The 27059-nt window shown below is 40.0% G+C and overlaps 1 protein-coding gene across 1 annotated transcript in view; it reads right to left on the bottom strand.

Annotated features, from left to right (window-relative positions):
• Positions 1–26376, bottom strand: part of Slc30a8 (solute carrier family 30 member 8) — a 40381-nt gene extending 14005 nt beyond the window's left edge. The window contains exons 1-3 of the mRNA XM_028867968.2: positions 26211–26376; positions 14557–14753; positions 3888–4034 (exon numbers count right to left, since the gene is read on the bottom strand). Coding sequence (XP_028723801.1) covers positions 3888–4034; positions 14557–14753; positions 26211–26281 — 415 coding nt within the window. The 5' untranslated portion in view covers positions 26282–26376. The remainder of the gene's footprint in view (positions 1–3887; positions 4035–14556; positions 14754–26210) is intronic.
• Positions 26377–27059: the final 683 nt, after the last annotated feature.

Genomic DNA, 27059 nt, shown 5'->3' with positions numbered 1-27059 from the left:
TCACTCAGCCTCGTAGATAGATTTTAAAAACCCACAAGGGTCTAGAAATACCCTGTGAGCCACTGGTCAGGCAAATTCTATTATGCTAGTCTCTGCTCTCTACCCTGGTCTCATTGTGTTGCTATGACAAACACCAACTTATGGGAGGCATGGGTCTATTTGGCTTAACTTCCAGGCCACAGTCCATCACTGAGGGAAGTCAAGTCCAGAACTCCAGCAAGAACTTGAACTAGGAACAAGGGAGGAATGCTACTTGATAGCTTATGTTTAGCTAGCTTTCTTATACAGCACAAAATCAGCAGCTTAGGGGATGGTGCCACCCACATTAGGCAAGGCCCTCCCACAGCAATCAAGAATATCCTCCACAGACATGCCCACAGACCAATCTACTCTGGGCAATCCCTCAGCTGCGAGTCCCTTCTACAACACTCCCTTCACGTTACTCCTACATATTAGGTCCTATTAAAGCAGAATCATGTACTATTCCTCATTATGTGGCTATCACTTCCTGGACTTTAGCCATTTATATATGATCTTCACTATTTTGACATGTTCATGCGCCACTTATTGATCTTAGTGATTTTGCATTTTTCTCACAACTCACTTTTTATGCTTAGATTCTTCCTAAAGTTATCCATGAAATTACAAGTTTGATATGCTACTGTATGTTTCATGCATAATAGAATGCATATGTGATTATTGCCATTGCAACACTCAAAACATCTGATGGTCCATCCACAGAACATTTTCACACTATGGGAAGTATTAATGCAGAGATTTAGGACTTGACTTTAGGTATCAGACCCACATGGTATACCAATGACTGTCTATCAGGCTTTATACAGATGAGAGTTTCTTTATCTATAAGGTAGAGTTTTAAAATAGCATATGGATACAAGTTGGCATGTATTGTGGCTTGAATTATGTCCCTCAAAGATTTGCATGTAAAAAAAATGTAATTCATTGGTTGGTAATTCATATTGTCACTTTATTTGGAAATGAGGTCTTTGCACCCAACTAGTTAAGATGCAATCATTTTGGTATAGGATGTTCCTATAATCAAATATGGCTGGTTTACTTATTCTAAGGGGAAGTGTGGAAATAGACATGTATACAGAGAGAGTGCAAGACAATATGAAGATCAAAGCAGAGATATTTAAGCCAAGAAACAGCAAAGATTGGCAGCAAGCCATCAGCAGGTCTGAGAGAGTTATGGAACTGGTCTTCACTGACAGACCTCAGAAGAAAACAACTTTACTCATGCCTTTATCTCATACTTTTGTTTTTCTAGACCTCTGAGAAGAGAGTAAATGTCTTTCTGAGCTGTCCAGTGGGAACCTTGCTGTTAAACGTGGTCCAGGGAAACATACACCATTAAACAAACTCTCAAGAATTGCTATTTAATTAGTTAGATTGTTTAAAGCTCCCTTTGCTGAACTTAATGAGAATCAGGCTAAAAAAATTTCTGCTTAGCCGGAAACAGAGACTGAATTCACAGATGGTGAGTAGTATGGTTCCTATCCACTGGGGGATCTAAATCAAGATATTCAAGTTGAGTGTGCCCCATCCTAAGCCCTTGTTTAGAAATGTCTAGTGAGAGAAGAGCTGGGTGAATAAAGCCCTCATACCAAGCTCAGGGATCAACAGGCAGATCTAAACATTAGGTAGGGATCCAAAATCAACTAGCTTTAAAAGAAACATGTGAGGAAACGTGGGCAAGTGCTACCATGGTTTCCAAAAAACCAGCTAAGCAAAGCCAGTAGATTGGCTAGCCTGGGTTGTAGATTCACATGGCCCACCTATGTCTCTAGGTAGTGCTTCACTCTAGGTAGCCACCAATCATGTACAGCCATTTAACTAGACATACAATTAAAAATTGTCAATATGTCATACTAGTTACATTTAAAGTTCTCAATATTTATATCATGCACTGTATTTCAAAATATTTTACCTAATAGCAGAGAGTTTTATTGAACATTCTTGGCCTTTTAGAATACTAGGGCTCATAGATTTCCATCATCAAGGGGACATAGTCTAAGCCAGTGATTCTCAACATTCCTAATGATGTGACCCTTTAATACAGTTCCTCATATTGTAGTGGCCCCCGATCATAAAATTATTTTTCAATGGTACTACATAACTGTAGTTTTTCTACTGTGATGTAAATATCTGCAGTGCAGAATATCTGATATGTGATCCCTGTGAAAGGGTTGTTCAAGCCCCTCAAAGGAGTAGAGAACCACAGAGGTTAAGAACCACTGGTCTAAACAATGATGGAAAATTCTGAGTCTACTCTCTCTTTTAAAAAGAAAACGCTCTAGAGAAACAAAACTGTTCTAATAATACTAGACGGTGTTGAATACATATAAAAATTTGTACTGACAAAGGCTGAGATCTCAACCAAACACGCATGGCTTCCAAGTGTCCAGGGACGGATACAAGAGTTCTCTAAACTCATTCTCACAAACTTTTTGATGCTGTTCACTTCTCTCTGGATGTTGAAGGGAAACCAATCCAGAACACCTGCACTGATAAACTGCTTCGTATGAAGACAGAGTTTCCTAGTATTCTAACTTCAAAAAACAATAGTTCACATTGTCAGTGAACAAGCTGTGGTTTGTGGCAACCAGCATCTTTCACTGTGAAGGTTGGCCGTGAGGGTTACCCGTGCATTGCCATTAGATCTCCTTTGCCTTGACTTCACAGCCAGTGTGAAATCATAGAGCTGTAACTATGTATTTCCAAGACTGGCACAAAACATTTCAACAGAAACTCCTCCAGCTAATATATAAACTCCTCCTGCAGAGAGGGGACATCGATCTGCAATGTATGTGGATGGGTGAGGGGGATACTGTAAAAAGAACCCATAGTAAACACTTTCCAGAGACTGGCTGCATCCTGGGCAAGAGCAGGCAGTCACTCGGAAAAAGAAACAGCTCTGAGAAAGGACAAAGGAGTGGATTTTATGTCCTCCTCTTCTTTCTCATCATCAGCATTTTCTTCCACTTTATTGTTGCTGGTGACTAAGTGAACATGTATTCAGCTGTGCCATGCATTCTCTGAATGGCTGTCCTGGTGCATTTTCTGCTGCTATAATAAAATACTACTGGCTAGGTAATTTATAATGAAAGGACTGTTTTTCCCTCACACTTCTGGATGCTGGCAAGTACAAGACCAAGGTTCTTGAAGTTGGCAAACATTTCTATGCCACATCATAGCACGAGAGACGAGCAAGCAAGCGTGTGTGAAGCAAGGGAAAGAGATTATTCTGACCTCACCCTTCCTGTCAGGATTCCGCTCCCACGATAACAGCATTGACCCACTAATGAGAGCACAGCTCTCATGACTTCATGAAGTCCCATCTCAACACCTTGCCAACAGTCATTAAATTCCAACATGAGATCCGAAGGCAGCGTTCCAGCCATAGCAATGACTAAATGCTGTGTGTGACTGAGAAAGCCCCATATCTCAGGCCTGACTCCCTGGGGGAGAAGTCCTTCACTCCCGCCACTCTCTTGGACTCTGTGACTCTAGTTTGTAATGTGGCAGAAGCTTCTTTGCCTTTATCATCTCTCTCAAGGATGCAGAGTAACTGAAAGAACATTTCCTAGTTGCTGCTACACAGAGACCCTGGGGATGGTGCAGCTGCTAACATGATACACATATTCTTGTTGTCCCACAGGAGGGAAGGTACTTCAGTGAATCTTGCTGTCAGCTGAATTAATGTTGAGAGCACACATTCCCACATGGTTATTTTATCCTGAGCACCAAACTTGTGGCCCGGTGGGAATTTTTGAACAGGGCTTTTCACTTTACCTTCCTTTTTTTAGCGCCTGTTTGACTCCGCATCACTGTGCATTCATTAATGCACAATCATAGACCTTTACCTGCTCGGTACCACCCAAAGGTCAGCCGCTTGGAGGGAGGCCGTGATGACAGCCATAAGGAAAAGAGACTGAGCAGGAAACTAGTCAGGTCAATTAAGAGATGAGCAGCATCAGTGAGGACAGCAAGACTCCCAGCAACATATCCACCTGCGAAATGCATAATAGCACACAGGGTTGAAGGTCCAGAATGCAATTCCACTCATATGCATATTAAACATTGTTGACTCACACAACTGTAGGAGAAAAAAAAAGTTATCCAAATAAAATTAATCCACTTCTTTTTCCCAATTTGAAAAATAACTGTGACCTTAAAAGTAAATAAAATTGAACATGTAAAAATGAATGTTAGGCCATTTCTAAGACTGTGGAAACACAGAGATAGAAATTATGAGGCCAATAGAGACAGCATCTCAATTAGGCTAGGCAGGAAGCCTCAGAAATAGGCCTACAAGTACATACGGTTGTGGAGCTAGATTCTCAAGGTCTCATAATCCAGGCTGTACGTAGACTTGACCTTCTATCTGGAAAACAGTGTTGCATCAGCCCACAGACTAGTTATCTATTTGTAATTTTACCATTGTCTTTTCTGCTTCCCTTTTGTTCCGTTGAATTATACTACCCAGCTGCACTAGAGATTCGTGTTATAAATAGCGGGAGAGCAGAGCTGAAAGGGGAAACGGAGGCACGGTGCCGTGGACAGACCAAGGGCAAAAGCGATCCCACGAAACATAGGGTAGAGAACCATGGGCACGTGAGCCCACCTAGCTTTTCTGGGCATTTGTGACATCTCTGTCTCTTCCCTCTAGCTCTCCTTTGAAAAGACCTCCAGCCTCTGAAGAGAAATGAAAGGAAAATTGTGTCCTATCCTTCCCGAACAGGGCTTCTTGTTGGAGAGCAATAACCTTTATTGCTCGTACCACCTCTTCCCAGCAAAGAGCGTGTGCTGACTGATGAGCTGTTCCCGCGGCTGTTGATCGCCTTGTGTACTCCAAGGCGGCAGAGACTGTCAGTCACCAGACCCTCCATCATCAGACTCACCTTGTCTCGCCTAATGATTAAAAAAAATTACAGAGATGGCTCCTAATTGCAATAATCCCCACAGACTGGTGGCTCGAGCTGTACTTAATAACTGGTTTGTCAAAGTTTAATGGTCTGAAGCAAAGGAGTCTTCAAGCTTGTTACCGAGCTGTCGGTGCAAAACTCGGAATGATTCATTAGCCAAAAGGCAACATTTTGCTAACAAATCAGCTGTCCTTCCAATTATCCTCTAATGTTCCTCGATCCGCCAAACGCGGTCCTCATAATAAAGCTGTGTTAATAATGCATTATTTCTTGCCTGGAGAATGACTACATGCAGATAAGCAGCATGCTGCAATTTCAGCCATGAATGATGAGGATTCTATGCGCCACGCTGAAATTGCTCACTAAATCCAAGGAAGAAAGTCTTGGAGAAATTCCTTAGCAGGCTAAGCTAGTCAGGAAGCAACTGGAAACGAAGGGGGCTTGCTTTAGAAGAAACATGTTAATGTGGAGACCTGGGACCCCACAATCATTTTCCAGCCATCACAGCTGGTAATAAGAACTATCCAGAACATTGTGAGCACTGCTGAATGGAGCATATGCTTTTGCTTCTGAAAGCATGGGGTATTATTAACCATTAATTCAACTATCCAGCCAGCATTTATTGAGCCCTTGCTGTGTGTGGTAGCATGGGCAGAGTAAACAAAGATAAACAAATTACAATCCCTGTCTTCAATGATCTCTAACACGGTGCTGAAGACTTCCTACTGGGCTGGGAATAGAGAACCCAGCAGTACTGAGGAACTTTCAAAGAAGTACTGAGAGTTAACAAGAAAATAATGGGGTTTCATGAATAAATAGGAACATGGAGAAAGAAATAAAGAATATGCCACTTTTCCATAAAAACAGGAGATGCAGCAGATCAGAGGCCTATGGGAAATGAGACCCCAATGCTGGACTAGAGACAAAGGGGCTATTCCATGTCAAGCAAGGGAAGCTGAAGGTTAACCTATGGGCTGTGGAGATCTGCTTAGGATTTTTAGGCAAGGCCAAGGTACGTTTTGGTTTATGTTGAGAGAGATCTTGGCCAGCAATTTAGAGGCTGACTTGGAGAGACATGAAGCTGGTGGTTAATACAAATGAATCTGGAATGATTATATGATGTAAACTCAATGATCTTTCTCATATGTGTATACTAGCTTTTAGCATGTGGGGGTGTGGGGTGTGTGTGGGTGTGGGTGTCTGTCTGTCTGTCTGTCTGTAAAAATGGGTGTAAGTGTGCACAAGCTATGAAACTAGAAAGAAGACCATGAGATTAGAAGAAAAGAATTATTGAGGAAGGGGAAATGGCAATACAACTCAAGACAAGAAAGTTGAAGGGATGAGATAGAGATAGAAGGGTCCAAGTGGGGAATAGGAACAGGAAGGTGAAGTGGAGGCAGGAATCAATAACAAGAACAAAATGCTTCAGAATACCATAATGAAACTTAATACATTGTGTGCTAATTAAAAAGACCCACACAACAGTAATTGCTGAAGGGAACTATGGTGAATGGATGGAGCAGAGTGTTGTCAGTTCTATTTTCAGCCATGGCAAGATGTGTGCAGAATGAGCTTAGATCAAGGCAACAAAAGCCCAGAGAGGTCTCAGCCCTAGAAACAGATCACTTGAGGCCCATGCAGTGAAGGTGACCTTTGAACACTGAGCCTGCATCTTCTAGACACAGACCGCCTCAGATTTAAACAGATGACTTTGAATTCCTGTGGCATTTTCCATGGAAGAAGAGAAACGTTGGAGGTGCTGAGAATATAACTGTTCACCTGATGATATTAACTTTTTGGGGGGGGCTTGAATGAGAATGGCCCTTATAAGTTCATATATTTGAATGCTTGCTCCCCAGTTGGTGGAACTGCTAGAGAAGGAATAGGAGGTATGACTTTGTTGGAGGAGATGTATCCCTGAAGGTGGACTTTGAGATTCCAAAAGTCTACACCACCACCCCCATTCCCAGGTAGCTCTCTCTGCCCTCATACTTGTGTCTCAAGATGTGAGTTCTCAACTACAAATCCAGCATCACCTGCTTGCCTGCTGCTGTGCTCTTTGCCATGATGCTCATGAATGAAAACCCTCTGAAACTGTCATCCCCAAGGAAACTCATTCTTCTACAAATTGCCTTGGCCATGTGTCTTATCATGGCAACAGAAAAGTAGCCAAGACAGCTTTGTATCCACTACTGAGCTACACCATTGTATGCTGTTAATTCATATTCAAGAATGACTTAGCATCTGACAGAGGGCTGATCTCCAAAATATATAAAGAACTCAAGAAACTAGATATCAAAATACCTAAAAATTCAATTAAAAAATGGCCTACAGAGCTTAACAGAGAATTCTCAACAGAAGAATCTCAAATGACCAAAACACATTTAAGAAATTGTTCAACATCTTTAGTCATCAGGGAAATACAAATCAAGTCAAAACAACTCTGAGATACCATCTTACACCTGTCAGAATGGCTAAGATCTAAAACACTGATGATAGCTTGTGTTGGAGAGGATGTGGAACAAGGGGAACACTCCTCCACTATTGGTGGGAGTGCAAACTTATACAGCCACTTTGGAAATCAGTATGGCAACTTCTCAGAAAACTGGGAATCAGTCTACCTCAAGACCCAGTGATACCACTCTTGGGCATATACCCAAGGGATGCTCAATCATACCACAAGAACACTTGCTCAACTATGTTCATAGCACCATTATTTGCAATAGCCAGAACCTGGAAACAACCTAGATGCCCATTAACTGAAGAATAGATTTAAAAAAAAAATATGGTACATATACACAGTGGAGTATTACTCAGCTGCAAATAACAATGACATCATAAAATTACCAGGCAAATGGATGGAACTAGAAAATATCATCCTGAGTGAGGTAACCCAGACTCAGAAAGACAAACATGGTATGTACTGACTCATAAGTGGATACTAGATGTAAAGTAAAGGATAATCAGACTATAACCCACAGCTCCAGAGAAGCTACCTAACAAGGAGGACCCTAAAGGGACATATGGATTGCCCTAAGAAGGGGAAATAGATGAGATCTCCATGAGTAAACTGGGGGTGGGGGGAGAAATAGAGGGTAAGGGATGGGAGATGAGAACATAAGGGAATGGGATGGTCAAGTTGGAATAGGGACGGAGTGGGAGAGCAATGAAAGAGATCTCTTGATAGAGGGAGACATCATGGGGATAAGGAGAAACCTGGTACTAGGGAAGTTCCCAGGAATCCACAAGGATGACCCCAGCTTAGACTGCTAGCAGTAGTGGAGAGGGTGCCTGAGATGGCTTACCCCAGTAATTAGATTGGTGACACCCCTAACTGTCATCATGGAGCTTTTATCCAATAACTGATGAAAGCAGATACAGAGGTCTATAGCCAAGCACCAGGCTGAGCCCCAGGAGTCCAGTAGAAGAGAGGGAAGAGGAATTCTATGAGCAAGGGATATCAAGATCATGATGGGAAATCCTACAGAGACAACCAAACCAAGCTAGTGGGGACTCATGAACTTTAGACCAACAACTGTGGAGCCTCCACAGGACTGGACTAGGCCCTTTGCATAAACGAGACAGTTATATAGCTTTATCTGCATAAAGGGCCCCCTGGCAGTTGGATCAGGTTCTATCCCTGGTGCATGAGCTATCTTTTTGGATTCCATTACCTATGGTGGGACACCTTGCACAGCCATGATGAAGGGGGAGGGGCTTGGACCTGCCTCAACTGAATGTACCAGGCTCTGCTGACTCTCTATGGGAGGCCTTACATTTTTGGGGGAGGGGATAGGGGTGGGCTAGGGGAGGAAGGCTGGGGGTGGGAGGAGGGAAGAGAGGGAGATCTGTGGTTGGTATGTAAAATGAATAAAAATGTCTTAATAAAGAAAAAAGTATATTGGAACATCAAAAAAAAAGAATGACTTAGCTATCATATGGGTGGCATTTTACTATACTGTACTATTTAATATGGTGTGTCAAAACCTTGAGTTAATATTTAGCAAGTATTTAAAACATACTACAGTTTTCATGGTCCTGTTTTAAAATTTTCCTAACAGCAGAAACCACAAAAAAAAATCCTGTGACCTGAATTGGGGTGGCAGGCACAGGAGAAGTTGGATGGGGAAATGGAGGGGCCAGTGTGATATAGATTTCATGCTCGTGTATAAAGTTCTCAAAGGGTAAACTTTTTACATAAAAAATATTTGTGACCTGGGTTGCTATGGTAACTACAGAATAAAGCAAATTTAAAAAAAAAAAAAACTACTAATCAAACATGCGGGTGTCTCACATTACAGCTACATCTTTCTCTTATAAGGGAAGGATCTCACTCTCAAATTTGTGTCCTCTTGAGCCTGCTCCAGCTCTGCATCACTGCCAGGCAATATCATCTCTTCCATCCTTATGCAACCCTGAATGTGGTACCTCAGATGCCTTTCCCTGCCTAACTATCAATTGCTTCTAGCAATGACACACTTGAGTTTATTTCCCTGAGTTCTCAGCATCTATCTTTCATCTTTTCAAATAGAGATATGAGTTCGTATCTGCAATATAACTCCCCTTGATGGCCTTCGCACAAAGAAGAATATTTTCAAGCCGCCAAAAGCAGTCCCAGTTTGACAGCTACAGAGGCCCAAGAGTGGGCTTGTTGTGCCCATCCCCTTCATTCCTTGGTTCTTCCACCACTCTGATGAGCACACTGTGGCAGTAATCTCCCTCGACGCAGCCCAATGGCCCCTGATTCTCTCCTAGTCTAAGCACAGTGGCAAAGCTAGCTCTCCAAAGGACCTGGTTCCCTGGATGAGCCCCCAATTACCATTCTAGGCGTGTCTTTGACAAAATCTGCCTTAGGAATTCTCTTTCAGATCTAAGTCATAAAAGCTTAATCTAAATTAGCTCAAACAACAGAAAGATTTTAAGGCATTGGCTCGTATAAATGAAAGTGAATATGGGGATAACTGAGCAGGTGTGTCCTAAGTCTAAGGATCAAAAGATGTTACGAAGGCAGATTATTGGAGGCAGATAAGATACAGGTGGGGCTCTGGAAGCTCTGGGACTACATCATTCCACATTAATATGGAAAGAGAGTATGTTTTTATTCAGCCTCTTTATACAAAGACCAGAGACTGTGAGTATCAGGTCCTCAGGCCAGGAGGACTTGGCTTGCAGCCATGATGGACAGTGAGAAGGCAAGCTGAACAGAACTGTTAGCCTCCTTGAAGCTGTTGTGCCTACATCTCTAAGGGCATTATTCCCTGTCCTGCTTCAGACATACCCATAGAGACATCTGAAGGTAGGGCCTGATAGTTGCCACCTCTCAGACCACAGGAATAAATAATGAGCTGTTTGGTTGTGCTTTTGCTAGTTTTATTTCTTAATTTATAAAATTTTTAATTAAAACATAATTGCATCACTTTCAGCCATCTATCAAAAAGACTTACTCATTTCATTTGGGAACTGTTGGAGCCCATTTAGGCTTTACCCAGCAGGTGAGCCAGGGTACCAGGTGTCTGAGATGGTTAGCACATGGCTGTGCTGGGGGGAGGTCTTTTGCTCCACCCCTTGGCATTCCTTTAAATACCCTAGGGCAGAGACAGTGAGGGCCTGATTGATTAGGATCCAGGCCCACCCGAAGCTATCCTGTATTTTCTATCTGTTTCTCTCCCCTCTTTACTTCTATCTAATATTTCCTGCTGCTCCTACTCAAGAGTACTCTGGGGATACGTGGGGATGGGATGGCCCCTCACAGATTTTTCCAGATTTGCTTCTACCAGGCAGGAGTCTAAGCCTCCACTGTGCTTAGACTAGGAGACAATCGGGGGCCATTGGGCTACATTGAGGGAGATTACTGCCACAGTGTGCTCATCAGAGTGGTGGAAGAACCAAGGAATGAAGGGGATGGGCACAACAAGCCCACTCTTGGGCCTCTGGAGCTGTCAAACTGGGACTGCTTTTGGCGGCTTGAAAATATTCTTCTTTGTGTGAAGGCCATCAAGGAACCTCTTTGAGGCCTTGCTCAGAATCCATATCCTGAAGAAGGACCTCCCAGATTCCTCTAAGAGGTCTTGATAATAATCCTTTCTTTATATGACTTCAGGGAATAGGTGTGCTATGGACTGGGATCTTGAGCGATGCCTAGAACTTTGGAGAATGGAACATAGAGAAGACTTTTGTATTTAAGTAAAAAGACAAAAGTTACCAGGACCCTAAAGCATAAGGATTATTTTGTAGAGAATGAATAATCTCTCTGAGTTAGAACTGAATAATCATGTAAGATGTGGCAAAAGAAAAAGTATTAACAATTTATATGGCAGACTGCTTGTGGAATATCTGAAAATCCAAGGAAGGAATCATCTTTTCTTTTGTCCTAGATATCAGAAACTTCCAATACATTGATCACTCTTCATTTGGGAGAGCAGAGTGGGACTGAGCAAAGCGGCTTCTGAACCGGTTCTTCCAGCTGCACATGATCGTATCAGTTTAGCCCCATGCTCAACAAGATTTCAAGCAAAAGAAAAATGCTGAAGAATTTTAAAGACAGATGTAGCATGATAAGAGCCATGTTTAGAACAATCAGCTTGATAAAGATATAGCTCAAAACTTGGCAAGTATCAGTCAGTATCTGTTGTACTCCTTTACTGGTGAAATCACTTCTGAGTTTAAGGGTAGAACTCATGCAATTGGATACGTCAGAATAAGGGAGACAGAAGGACTCCATGTGGATAGCTGCCCATGCCTGCCTCGCATAAAACATTTTGAATTCACTTTAGCCACTTGTATTGGGCGTGCTCTGGAGGCCTTAACCAGAGCCAGTAAACAAGACAAAGAAACAGAAAGCATCCCAATAGGAAAGGAAGGAGTGAAATTTTCTATTTGTAGAATACTTCATCAATTTATACATCTAAATATGCTGCAGGAATATATGTATGTGCATGTGTATGTGCATACATGTATGTAGATATGTTATCTGTGTGTGTGTGTGTGTGTGTGTGTGTGTGTGTGTGTACACACACACGCACGCACATGCATTTTTGTGAGACGTTGGTGGATTTTAAGAGGGTATTCTAGATTGGAACTGCCTATGGCCTACAGCAAATTATTTTGCCACTCCATCAATCTTTCAATCTCTTGTATAGAAATTGGGCGGTACTGATTATCTTTATAAAGTTTTGATAAAATGATGTGTCTCAAATCTGTGGTTGTTTTGGATTTAATAGATCTAAAGTTTTATCTGATTTTCAAAAACTGTAAAAATCTAAATACAAGAAGACTCCACCACTAGAAGAAACACAGCTTATTCTGGTAGCTAGAAAATACAGTGCAAAAAAGAGCTAGGTAGAGCCTGTTTTCCTCTATTCTCCTCTTTTTTACTCATTTAGACCTCCCTTTAGGTAACCAGATGAAAAGTAAGCTCCTAAGACATCGGTAACAGTGTGACAGGTAGCAAAGGTAAGAGAATTGCAAAGGTTTTGATTCCATGTGTAGGTAACCTACAGTATTCTTTTAAGTGTTTGGAGGAAAATAAAACAACACTACATTCCAAAACCTTCAAGCTGAGGAACTCAAATAGAAGACCATCATATCCCATTGTATAACAAGAATTTTGAATTTTTCCATTAAATAAATGGTTTTAAAAAATAGAGAGAAGAGAAAAAAGTACTGAAGAAGTGGAAACTTTGCATTTGCCAATAAATGAGGAAAAAGCTAAAATACATATCAAAAAAATACCTAAAAAGTTCTCTAGAGCCAGATCCCAGAGTGCTCTCTGAAAAGGAAGAGACAATTACAAACCATATGGTTTACTTATTAAAATGAAATTATTAAAATTCAGCTTTCTATATAAGCATGCTCAATTGTGACTGAAAAAAAAAATCTTAGGAAAACACCAAATCAGAAAACTACAACTAAATTTCAAGTATTAATAAATATTTATATTTTTCTATTAACTTACATGCAAATAAAATCATAATTAGATTGAGTGAGAACAGAATGTCTTGTGTTTAATATTAAAAAACAGAAATGAATAATCTTTATACATTTCTGCTAAATAGAGAGGAGACAACAGATATTATAATGTTTAAATCTACATTAATTGTGTTACTGCCAGAAAATAGGAACTCAGATCAATGAGCAACCTTAGAAACACACTTTGCTACTTATAAAAGGTTAACTCATGATAAGAATATATTGAATATGAATGGAAAAATTATTATGTTATGACACTGGAAACTTTCTTAGTTGTTTAGAAAGGAGATTTTAGTCCTTGTAGAATGCAAAAAAAATCTAATTTTACATTGATGTACAAGTTACATGCAAAAACTGAGGAAAATGCATTAAAAGGCTTTTATTCTCTCAATAGGTGAAGATTTCCAAGTTAAAAACAAAAACAATAAATCACCTCAGAGTGAAAGTTCCATAGTTATCTATACTTAAGACCTAAATTGCCTGTAGAAAATTTAAAGCTCCTCAAGTTAAAACACAAATTAAAAGACAACCAACAAATTAAAATCATAGCTATAAACAATATAGCCCAGGCTTAACACCCCAATATAAAAGTTCTCAGAGAGCAATAAAATAATTTGAAAAATCCTCAACTAGGAAGACAATAAAAGGAAAGGAGGTGATGCACAGCAGGAGTAAACACAGTCCACTCATAAGTATGTGAAATATTCTAACTAATAATTAAAGCAATGACTACTAAAGCATATATATATATATACATATATTATATATATATATACTACTAAATATATATATAATATATATATATCTCTACAACTTTGGGGGGGGTGCATGGGTGCATGTGCACCTGTGGAGGCCAGGATAGGGTTCAGAGTGTTTTTACAGGTAGTTGTGAGTTGTCCAACATGGATGCTGGGAACTGAACTCAGGTCCTCTGAAAGAGCAACAAGTACTCTTAACCACCAAACTATCTCTCCAGTCCCAACAAAGATTTTTAAAGAGTTGGATGAGAAATCATTTTCACAAGGAGTTTCCATACAGATGAATCATTTCAAGTGTCTAGATATAGGTTTGACAGATAATTCAAGAAGTCAGAAAAATATTCATGTCTTTCAACCAATTATTTCTATTATTTCCATTTTTAGAATCCCTTTCAAGGGATTAACTAGAAGGATAGGCAGAATTTTATCAAGATCTTCTTCATTGGATAGTCCAGAAGCAGGAAAAATCACCCTAATTTTCTGACAATAGAGAAATGCTTATATGATATACAATTTTGTTTGGGCATAAACATATTTTTAAATAGTATTTGATAGGATAGATAAGAGCATTCAGCATGGTCCCAATTACATCTTTAAAAAAAAAAAAAACTGCATGAGCTATGCACAAAAGATGCACTATAGGAAATACCCCATGGTGTTATTAGAGGTTATCGTCTGAATGTGACATAATAATGGATTTTGTTTTTCTTCTATTTTTCAACTTGACTACTGTGTGCCTACTGTCATGCTATACATGCAGAAAGTATTAACTACTTCTTTTAAAGAACAACCTAGTTATCCTTCCTTTTAAAGAACAACCTAGTTATCCTTCCTATCGAGATGCAGGGGGTTGTCTGTCAGTTTTCCTGGGCAGTACTTACCGACCATCTCTGCCATCATAAAGATGAAGCATATCGCTGAAGCAGCACAGAGTCTCCACTTGGCATGCACGTGCTTGCTCGACCTGTTCTCTGTGGCCTTGAAGCTGCTGTGGCAGTGATAGATGCCTCCTGCCTCTGGCGGCTCTGGCCTGTCTCCAGGACACTGATCTTTATGCACAGGTTTCTGTCGAAGTTCTCTGTTGAGGAGGAGGATTTTGACAGGAGCAAGGAGTGAACGAGGTTGCAAACACACACCTCCCTGGCAGCCCTACCCACTCTCAATGTGCCTCTCAGGACATTTGCAAACTAGCGAAAGAGCTATATAATTAGGAGCTCTATTGACATTTCCTTCTGAATTCACAACTGCTACCAATCACCACTTTTGTTGAGTTAAGGGAATAGAAGGGAAAAAAGTAGAAATACTTAAAGGCAAGTCTTAATTGTTTCATTATTAAAAAGACTCTGGATATGGACAAAACCCACCACCACCACCATCATCATCAGGGTAGATTGTAAGGGTTAGCAAATACACATCAGTAGATCCTACTACTTGTTTAGTATTGAGGGTCCATGAGGACCGTCAGATACCTGATCACCTATTACCTCTACCAAATACCCACTATTATAATGAAAGCTAGATCTTGCTTGTGCATCCCAAAATAGTAACTATCGCTCCTGCTCCAACACAAAGCTTAATTTGGGGACTTCCATGGGATCATAGATGGAGAAACTATCGATAAAATTTAACTCAACTGCATAGTTTCTTGACTGGAGTAAGTAAGTTTCAGAGAGGTAATGTGGTTTTCTAAGGTTAAAGAGGCAGAAACAGATGATGCAAAACCTCAGTTTTCCCACTGTGCCACAGACTAGCTGTCTGAATATCAGTGTGCCTAATTTGCTGGTGCAGATGACACTGTCCATGGAGTTTGAACTAACAGGATTTTTTAATTCAATAAACTTATTTGAAAACACTAATTAGGTACTCAGAATTAAGAACTTTACCTTCCTCGCTCTGAGAGTTAAAATTTTAAATGAGCTTCTATCTGAGGGCTTATTTTATTTGGATTATCACCATCTGAAATTAAAAGTCTGATGATTTTGACTTAGCTAATAAGTATTAGAATCACTCTAATTATTGTCATATTTGAATTTTTCTGAAAAAATATATACATATAGTTATGGAAAAGCTAGAATTACAAAAAAAAGCATAAAGCCGAGAAAAAGTGGTGGTAACCATACCCCCCAAGATACAATTATTGATATTTTATTGGATAGTGTCGCACATATAAATATATATTTTTGTACAATGAGAGTCAATATTGGTTAGAATGTTTTGAGTTGTCTGTACAGAAAACAAAAATTGTATTGAAAAGTTAATACATGAGAATTGTTGGTTCTGCTACTGGAAACACCTAAAGGAACCCAGGCAGGCATCCAGCACTATTCAGACAAGGCTCCAGAGCCATTTCTCTCCTTTTAAGCTCTTCTTTACCCTCAGACTGAGCTTCCTCCTGACCTGGAAGGGTTGTCAGGGTGTATCAGGCTATGTCCATGGGTTTTCTTATGCAAGTAGAGAAGAGAAGTTATCTGCCTTGGCTTGAGTCTGAAAGCCTCCCCCCCCCCAGCTCATATGTTTGAAATCATGATCACCAGCCTCTATAACTGTTTTGGAGGTTTAAAGTATGGGATTTGGCTACAGAAGTGGGCTCTAGGACCAGCCTATGAATTTTATAACTCCTCCTTGATTTCGGTCTCTTTCTCTGTGCTTTCTGGTAGAACTAAGATATGAGAGCCCCTGGTACATGCTCCCATCACAAGGGAGCTGTTTTGCCATGTTGTGACAGACAGAAATCTCTGGAAACCATGACCACAGCTAAATCTTTCCTTCCTTAAGTTGCTTTTGTTGGGTGTTTGCCACAGAAATGAGGAAGCTAATATAATATTCTCTCTCAAAACTGACCCAAGAGTCTGAAGGCAAACCAATTTTGTCAAATGAGACCCATCTACTATAACCAAAGGACTATTAGCTTAGAGCTCGTTACATTTAGCTGCCTAACCCAACCATGCTGCTCCTAGAACTGAGAATAGGACAATTCTACACCACCACCGTCCCTCCCCAATCAACTTGGTACAGTGTGGTACATTGTTTGAAGAACAAAATATTTCCTTTAAGTATCTTATCAAGAAGGCATACCTAATCCAAGATTCATAGGTATATGCCTATGTTTTCTTTTAGATGATTTATAACTGTATAATTTCAGCACCTACCTTAATGCCTATGATTCATTTCAGTGGTTTTTTTTTTTAGTATGGTGTCAGAAATATATACAAATTAATCATTCTGCATGTGAATAATTAGTTGTCCTAAAAACATTTGTTGAAAAAAAATCTTCTGGAAAGACAATTTACCCATCCAATTGATTTATATGTGCATTTATGCTACCATCACATGTTGTGAATTTAACTGTGTATTTACCTTTTTTCTGTGTTTTTATTCTATATTGTTTTTACCCTATATTAATCTTCTTTTATCTCTCTCTTCTACTGAAATCCTTCTTCCCCTTTCTACTTTTGTCTTCTTTTTGTATGTAACATTTTTGTGTGTGTGAGTTACCTGGATGAACAGAAAAAAATATTCTCTTTAGTGTAATAGTGGCATAACAATTATGGAGATAACAAAGTGCTTTCAGATCAACTTTTTGTTAAGTTTTTAAAGCAGAATATGTGACACTTTGCGAAATGGGTACCAGGGACTGGGATGTTGTTGTGATAGGCCTGACCTTATATCTTTTTGACAAAATGTAGACTTTGGGACTGTGGATTAGAAAGGCAGTTGAATGCTTTAAGTGGGGCTTAATGGGCCATCCTAGTAGGAGCATGGAAGACAGTGGAGCCGAGGATGGTTTAAACTGTGGGGGCCCAGCTGAAAAGGTTTCAGAAGAGAAAAATACTAGAATATGGCCTAGTCAAATTCTTGTGATATTTTGGCAAAGTTTGCCCTTGTCCAAAAAGTCTGCCTGGGGCTAAATTGAAGAGTTATGTATTAATATCTTTGGCACAGGAGCTTTCTATACAACCTAGTATTGAATGTGTTGCTTGGTTATTAAGTGACCATGCTTATGCAGATCTATTATGAAATGGAGCAAGCTGAGCAAGGAAAAATACAAAATGTACAGTTTGAGGAGAAAGGGGGCACTAGGAAGTGTAAACAGAGTAAAGAAAAGCCCACTGCTAAATGGAATAAAGGGAGTTGTGACATCAGGGCAAGATGCCACCCAGCTAAGCTTCCAACTTGTGAAAAGGAATTAAAAAGAAAGTTTAGGGCCGGCGTAGCCTTTAATCCCAGCACTGGGGAGGCAAAGTCAAGAGGATCTCTGAGTTCAAGGCCAGTCTGACCTACAGAGCAAGTTCCCGGACAGCCAAGTTTAGCCAATAAAGGAAACCACTGAAGACACAGAGCTGGTCTCTGTGATGTATGTGAACAAGGAGGCCATATTGCAGCCCCAGTAAGCAGTAGAACTAGGCAACTCTAACATGGGGTTCTGGATTTAGCATCAAGGATACAATAAAGGAGTGCAGAATCTCCCTCCATGACTAAGAAAAGCCACTGAGGCCAGGCATGTATCAGGGGTATCCTTCATGGAGGCCTAGAGAGATCATTGCAAGAAGCTGTAAAAGAGAAGCTGGAATTGCCTTGGAGCCCCCAAGATGTTGGAGATGCCACAGTTGTGGGGTACCTGCCAAGGAGAGCCACTACCAGGAAGTGGAACCAGCCCAAGAGAAAAAAATGTGTTGTAGTCCACAAAGCTGAATGGAGTTGGAGATCTGAAGAGCATTTTGACATCTGACATAGAGATGCAGAGTTTGGACTTTTCCCAGCTGATTTTTGGTCTTGCTTTGGTCCAGTATTTCCTCACTATGCTCCCTTTACTCTCTTTTGTATATCCTGTACCATTTGTATGTTGGAAGTATATGATATGCTTTGTTTATTTTGATTTTACAAGGGATTATAGTTAAGAGGTTTGCCATGAGTCTCTGAAGAAATTTTTAACTTTGGGCTTTTAAACAATGTTGAAACTGTTGTAGAATATGGAGCTCTTTGAAGTTGGACTAAATGCATTTTGCACTATGATAGGGATATAAGCCTATGAGGGCCAGGGAGTGGAATATTGTAGTTTGAATAAAAATGGCCTGTATAGGCTCATAGGGAGTAGCATTATTTGAAATGATTAGGACATATGGCCTTGTTGAAATAGATGTGACCTTTTGGAAGAAGTGTGTTACTGGGGGTAGGCTCTGATATTTCAGCTCAAGCAAGGCCCAATGGCTCCCTCTCTATTTCTGCTGCCTATTCAGATGTAGAACTCTTAGCTACCTCTCCAGAACCATGTCTGCCTGTGTGCCACCTTTCTTTCCACCACGACAATAATGGACTAACTCTCTGAAACTATGCTTTTCTTTATGAGTTGCCATAATCATAGTGCCTCTTCAGGGCAATAGAAACCCTAAGACAGACCTCCACATTTTTTTTTCAAGAGCATTGTTCCGTTCTAAGCCCCTTCTGTTACCATAGAAATTGTGGAGTCTACTTGTTAACTTCTCTTTTTTTTTTTCTTTTCTTTTCTTTTTTTTTTTTTAGATTTATTTATTATGTATAGAGTATTCTGTCTGCAGGCCAGAAGAGGACACCAGATCTCATTACAGATGGTTGTGAGCCACCATGTGGTTGTTGGGAATTGAACTCAGGACCTCAGGAAGAGCAGCCAGTGCTCTTAACCACTGAGCCATCTCTCCAGCCCCTTGTTAACTTCTCTTAAAAAGACATCTTATGTTTTGTGTTGATCACATTAAATTGCCATATGAGTTTTTAAAATTTGACATCTTAATAGTATTAATTCTTCCACTGTACCAACATGGGGTAGTTCTCACTGAATTGTATAATTTCTACAATGTTTTGTAAATTTTAGTATAAAATTGAGCATTTTATTTATTTGATTATTATTTTTCTTTATTTTTAATTTAAGAGTATGGGTGTTTTGCTTGCATGTATGCCCATGCACCACATGTATGTAGTGTCTGCAAAGGCTAAAAGAAGGGATTGGATCCCCTGGAACTGGAATTGCAGATGGTTGTCAGCCACCATGTGGGTGTTGGGAATCAAACCCAGGTCCTCTGAAAGAACAACCAATGCTCTTAACCAATGAGGCATCTCTTCATCTCTTTTTAAATTAATTCCTAAGCATTATACTCTTTGTATGCCACTGTAAGGAGAATTGCTTTCTTAACTTTGTTTTCATGTATTTTTGCTATTTTTATACAAAAATGCTGTTACTTGTACATGTATTGTTTACCACTGCTTTACTGAACTTACTAAATCTAAGGTTTCTCAGTGTATTCTTTAGCATTTTTATATGTAAAATATATTATCATTTGCAAATCGAGTTTTCATGTTTCCTTTCTAATCTGATGTCGCTCATTTTGTTTTCTTGCATGAAAGTTTTGGCTAGAATACCCAGTGCAATGTTGACTAGAAGCAGTAAGCCTGGGCATTGTGATTTTGTACCTCATCTGAAATACAATCAGACTTTTTCATAATTATGACATTCCATTTTAGGGTGTCAGGAGATTCTCTTTGGGAATGAAGAGATGGCCCAGGGTGGTGAGTGCTTAGGCCTTTTGCAGAAGAACTGGATTTCAGCTCTGAGCACAGACAGGAGGGTTCAACTACCTACCACGTCAGGCATCTCATAACTACCTGTAAGTCCAGCCCCAGAGAACCTAGCACCCTCTTCTGGCCTCTCCAGGCATGCACACTCAAGTGCGCATGTGTGAATGCAAGTGTGTACAGGCACACACTCACAAACATATGCACACACAAAAGTAAAATAAATCTTTTAGTATGAAATGTCAAGGTATAAATCTGTTTGCTTGTTTCTTTTTTTTTCATTAATTAGTTAGTTAATTAATTAATTAAGGTTTTTGCAAGACAGGGTCTCTCTATGTAGCCCTGGGTGTCCCAGAACTCACTGTGTAAACCAGACTGACCTCAAACTCATAGAGCTTCACCTACCTCTGGCTCCAAAGTGCTGGCATTAAAGATGTGCACCATCACACCCTGCTGCTTGCTTCTTCTTATACTTCACTAAGTGTGGTTCTTCTTCCCTTGGGATCATTGGCCACTGGTCCACGAGGGTGGAAGGGGTAGAAGCAGGGAACAGAGTTCAGATGGCATGGGTACAACAGAGATAGATAGCCCTCTGGAATATGACTTCAGTGAATCAGCACAACTTTATTCACAGAGTATAGGAAATATATAGGGTTGGGGAGCCTGGGGACAGACTCTGATTTGCATTAAGTGGCATGCTCCTGTCATAAGGCTTTGTATGTGGCAGTAGAGTCCTATAGCAAAGCTCCTAGTACAAGTCTTAGTTACTATATGTGCAGCAAGGGGAAGGCTTCTAACAGAAAACTATACCAAGGGTCACGCTAGAGATAAGTCAGGCATCTAGGCTTAGAGACAGCTTTCAGATAAGGTCAGTCCTCCCAGGCCTAGAGACATTCTCCAGATAAGGACAGGTAGAGAGCAGGAAGTCTCGTTGGGGAGGAAGTCTCTCCTGTTGCCAAGTTTTGGAAAGAGCTGCCAGGCCATGCATCCTGCAACCTCTGACCATCAAGGCCTCCCAACAACTAAGTATAAAAGAACTACAAACTAATATACACCAAATTGGAGGATATTGCTTAAAGATGTTTACATTGATTTCTCTCTCTTTCTGGTACTACTACTTTGTATGAATTAGTGAATTTTGCAATGTGCCACATTTCTCTAATGATCTGTTCTTTTCCCTTTAACTTTTTTCCTTATTTGCATTACGTTGGGTACATGATAATTATTGTTTTATTGTTAAAAACACTGAATTTTTGTTTTGTCAGCTAATGTCAATATCAAGGGTCTGTTATTCAGCCCTTCTAGTGATTTTTTTTTATTTTTCTTATTGTGCCTTTCCACCCTAGAAGTTACATTTTGATGTTATAATTTCTATTTCTTTATGAGTATCCCCTATTTGTGGATTGCCATCCAGTCTCTCATTAAACATTCTTTAAACATAATTACATCTTGTTCTTTTGACATATTATTATATTATAGTAGCTGCTATTAAAACGTTTGAATTTTAAGGCCAACATTTAGACCCTTTTTAAGGCGCTTCCTATTAATGGATATTTTTTTACTCTTTGTACATTTTTCCCTGTTTCTTTGTATCTCATGATGTTGTTGAAAACCAAAATATTTAGAATATTTATTGTCATAATGCTAGATACTGATCTTATGTGAATTTTTTTGTAGTTTTTTTCTTTTTTCTTTTGTTTGTTTGTTTTGTTTTTGTTTGTTTGTTTGTTTGTTTGTTTTTTTCAAGACAGGGTTTCTCTGTGTAGTTTTGGTGCCTGTCCTGGATCTTGCTCTGTAGACCTCTGGCTTCGAACTCACAGAGATCCACCCGGCTCTGCCTCCCGAGTGGATTAAAGGCATGCACCTTTGGTGACTTGGCTTATCCATTTCATCAGCATCCATTTCCTCTGGTTTTTCACGCCTGTGAATCCCCTGAGTTCCTTGAGAAGACCCATCCTTGTACATGTGTATCTTTACCCTCTCCTCACCCTCCAAGTGTGGTGGTCATTTCAGTTGCCCTTTCTCTGCCTGTCTCTCTCCATGACCTCACCATTAAGTCTCTGGTTGTTCTGTCTATACGAGTTTCTCCCCCAGACTTTGGGCTCCAAATATTGCCTCCCAATTGCTCTAATATACAAATTACTCCATAATGCAGGGGGTTCCATTAAATGTTGGGCCTGTATTAGTTTGCTTGAACTGAAGAAAGCATCACAGCATGGATAACTTAACACAACGGAAATTTATCTTCTCACAGAACTGGGGTTTAGAACTTCATGGTCAGTTTGCTCGTAAATATCTGCACCAGTCACATTCTTATTGGCTTAATTATGGCTGCCTTCGTATACCCTCTCATGGCTTTTCCTCATTGTACACACAAAGGAGGAAATGAGCTCTTTGGCTTAGCCTATGTGACTGCTATCTCTGTAATGACATTTATACTTGGTTACATCCTTAGAAGCCATATATTTTTAATAAACCCACACTGGGCCTTCAAGTGTCAACATGTGAATTTGGGATGTGGGAAATGCAAACATCCAGCTCATCACACACCTCTTTGCAGGGTCACTGTCTGGTGCCAGGCTGTGGTTAGCATCAACTCCAGACGGGATCTGTACCTCTGACATCTCTGGCGGTTGCCACTTAACTTTTAGCTGCTCTTTTACTAGTTTATTGCTCTCATGAAGCATCAAGCCCAGTTCCTCATTTCTCAACAGAAAAAAAAAAGAACTCTATTGTTTTCATCCATGTTCTTCTTCTTGAAAACAGTCAGTCTCTCACTCCTTCCCAAGACATATGTTTTGTGAACATATTATTCATGTGCTGCATGTGCCCTGAGGACGACTCCAGAGACAGAAAAAATACAAAACCTGCCAGCTAAGTGTTTGTTAAGAGCACTGGAGAGAGAGCTCAGTCTGCAAAGCACCTGCCAGGTAAGGAGAAGGGCCTGAGTTCAATCCTCAGAAACCATATACAAAGCCAGTTGAGTGGCATGTGCTTGGAATCCCAACAGTAGACAAGCAGAGACTCACTGACCAGCCAGCCTGACCTACATACCAAGTTCCAGGCCAGCGAAAACGGAGGGAAGCATCTGAGGAATGTCCTCCACACGCACACACATCAACACACACACACACACACACACACACACACACACACACACACACACACACGAAAAGATTCTAGCATCTTATCTCTACCATCTATCACTATTCTTGCTTCCACTGCACTTCTTTTTTGGTTTAGTTTTGTTTGGTTTTGTTTGGTTTGGTTTGGTTTGGTTAGGTTTGGTTTGGTTTGGTTTGGTTTGAAGACAGGGTTTCCCTGTGTAACCCTACTTGTCCTAAAACTCACTCTGTAGACCAGGCTGGCCTCAAACTTAAGAGATCCGCCTGCCTCTGCCTCCCAAGTGCTGGGATTAAAGGTGTGCGCCACCACCACCAGGCTCTACTGTGCTTCTTAACAATGGAACAAGAGTTACAAAGGGAGGAGAAGGTACACCCTAGTGACCACGGCCCTGACAAAGCTCAATATTCCTCTGTTCTATGGTGAAGTATGTAAAAAGATAACACCCAGCAATATCTGTCATGTTAACATCTAGGCCTTGAGGCTTGTTATAGCCTGTTACCATGGTAACGGTGATACTGCTGTGGGCTTGGGCTATTTGACAGCTATCAACTTCCAGTCTTGTGCTGTCTCTATCCTGAACTTCCATGTCAAGAATCTCAGGCTTATGTAAACAGAGATAAAAAGAACAAAGGCTCTAGTCAAAAGTCAGCCCAAAGACTCCAGGTATGTGAGGAAATGCACCTTGGAGCTCCTCTTTTAGACACCAGAAGGAAATGGGTTCCTGAGCAAACCAGAAGAAGGCCGTGCCTAAGTCTTCACAAATACAACTGTGTGTTATAAGCCACCAACTGTGAAAACAGTTCATTGCAAACCAACGGCTATAGGAAACAATCCTTCTGTGGAATTAGACAAGGTTTCCTTCAAAATTCAGTATCTCGACAGCACATCACTATTTAAATAGGAATCCTGTGGTGGGTAAAAGGAATCCTCAGAGAGGGAGAAGAAAAAGTTTGTTAAGAGGCAAGGCTCAGAAATGAAAGAAGATGCAGGAGCAAGGGGATTGGAAGAGGTGGAGAAAGACTAAGAAATCTACAAGGTACAGATTGTCTTGGGAGCAGTTAGATTAGGTTTTGAGGCCATGTAGTATGTGGGTGCAGGAGAGGAAAGACAGTAAACTGACCTACTAAGAGTATGGATCCTCTCAACTTTCAACTCAGCCATCTGACCTTACAAAGGCATGCCCTCCTTTTGGCATCCTTTTTTTCCCCCAGTGGAAAATGGAGAGATTAGGATTTTAAAAAATCTGTTCAAGATTAAAACTTTATATTTGAAAAGAAAACACTAAATGATTTCTTATAAGCTCTAAATTTTGGAAACCATATCTCATTCACCCTATGAGGTGAACAAGATCATTACTATAAACTGCTGGCTGATTGTATTACAGAATTCTAATAACCTATTTTAATAGGAATTATTGTTACTTCAATAACATAGAAGTATTCCTAGGGCTAACATCATGCTGTCCAATGTTTCTACCCAACCCCATATGAGGCTTTGTTTTTAGTACTTATGAGGTCAGTAATTGACACCTCAAATTCTCTAAGAAAATAATTCTTTTAATATGTGATGACAGATGTTCATCTTGTATGCTACTTATTTGTAAAACCAAGTTATAAATATTCTTTAGGGAAAGTCCCCTTTGCAGTTTTAATATATTTGATGTGATCAAATATAACATTGCTTTTAGATCATTAACTTGGTTCTACAAAATAAGTGAAAATATTACATGCATTATTAATAAGTAAATTTTCTCTTAAAATCTGCTCTGAATCTATTTCAAGTTTTCACTTATCCACTTAACTCCTACTTGGATAGGTCTTCCCATATATACTGAGCTCTCTTTCTTACATACATCTTTCTTCACAATGCATACTTACATCTTTCTTTATTTTTCAATGACCTCATTATGATCCAATTTCCCCTCACTTTACTTTTTTTTCAGGGCTTGGAATTGAACCCAGGGCCTTTTGCTAGACACACACTCTATCATTCTATCTCATTGCCTTACTCTCTATACAGCTTTCCCTTAAATCTATTGTGATTCTATTTTGTTTTGTTGAGTCCTTATTCTATCGTTTCTGGAATTTTTGCTCTCATCCTCAAACCCAGGTAAACCATAGCTTCTCTTAATGCTTTCTCTTAAAATTCTCATTCAATGGCCCCAGCATTATTCTGTATCTATTCTGTAATAATTCTTATACAAAACTCATATTAGTCTCTTAGTTTTAAATAAATAGACATCTAGGACTAGAAATATTTTCTTTTCAATGATATACACATCAAATAAATAGGTGTGTTCAATCAATAATTGTTTAAAATGAAAATCAAAGAATATATTACACATGATGCCAATGAAGACAATAAAAGAAACTGAAAATATGGAAACATTAAATTCAGCTACATTTATTATAGGTACATCTACTGATATAAAATAATCCATTCATTAGTTAATCTTGAGATGAATATAACCTGGTTTTGAACCATCGTTGAAAAGTATTATTTTTTTCCTAAATATAATTTTGACAGTTTAGTCTCTAACTTAAAAACAGGAAAATGTGAAGAAAAGCAACAGCAAACGATTAGACTGTCCTTGCCTGCTTTCTGTAATAAAAACCACAGGAGGAAAACAATGCCTTAATGAAGGTTTCTTTTATGAACTTACAGTGTTTAAGGAATCACACCAACTACACAGACTACAGTATGTTTCAGGATAGGAATCACACAGATCAGACAACCTCTTCTGAGATGCTCCAAAATGACCCCAATTTGCAAAGCAGAAATTTACCATTTCAAAACAATCATACATGTCATCTTCGTGTGTACTCGAGTCACAGAAAATGGCAATGCAGACGTGTCTCGTTACCTGTCTAGAGTGAAGGTATACCTCTTGGTGGCTTGGTCATTCACAAGGTAAGTTCTCTCAAGAAACTCCATGGCAGCTGAGACAGGAGTTGTGACTGTTGCTGCTGACGTTTGACTCCCTGCTCTGTTTTGAAAGGAAAGGAGCGCCGGGATTCCTATATTCACACAGTTGCCTAAGAAAATAGACCAAAAGCTTCCAGTATTGAGTTAACAGGCCTCCTACATCAGTGTTGGTGGTGGATCTGTGTAAATTCGTCTTTTGGAAAATCATCTGGACTCTTTCTATCACCCACAGAAACTGCTTTTCTGGGAGACTTGAAGGTGGAACCATAAGAAGTCTCTTCATGTGTGTGTGTGTGTGTGTGTGTGTGTGTGTGTGTGTGTGTGTGTGTGTGCTGTGTTTGTGTACCCATGCACATAATGTGTGATCTCACTGTGCTTTCTAAGGGGTGGAGTTGCTCAGGGATTACCTGCTAATAATGCTGATGTGGGACTCGGACCTTCAGCGCACACCTGAGTGAACTGCAAATAACCACCCTTCTGTCTTTCTCTACACTAACCTCATTTTCTTTTCTTTTTGTTTTGTTCTCCCCACAAACATTTCTCCTGGGATTTAGCTCAGAGACAACCTCTAAGTGGATGTCAGGATTTTAACTCTCTTCTCCTAGGACCATTTTTGGGTTTCACTTCTGGTGGGGAACAAAGGTCATTAGCCACTGATATCTATGAGCTGAACCCATTCTGGATATGGCCATCTTTGAGAGCCCTTGATAAGCTCCCTGCTAGGTAAATCACATCCCTCACAGTAAAGTACATCCACCCTCAGATGAATGTAGAAGACCCAGCCCAG

The sequence above is a fragment of the Peromyscus leucopus genome, chromosome 20 (genome assembly GCF_004664715.2).
Source record: "Peromyscus leucopus breed LL Stock chromosome 20, UCI_PerLeu_2.1, whole genome shotgun sequence".
Taxonomy (NCBI): Eukaryota; Metazoa; Chordata; class Mammalia; order Rodentia; family Cricetidae; genus Peromyscus; species Peromyscus leucopus.
This window is presented reverse-complemented; position numbering and strand designations above follow the sequence as displayed.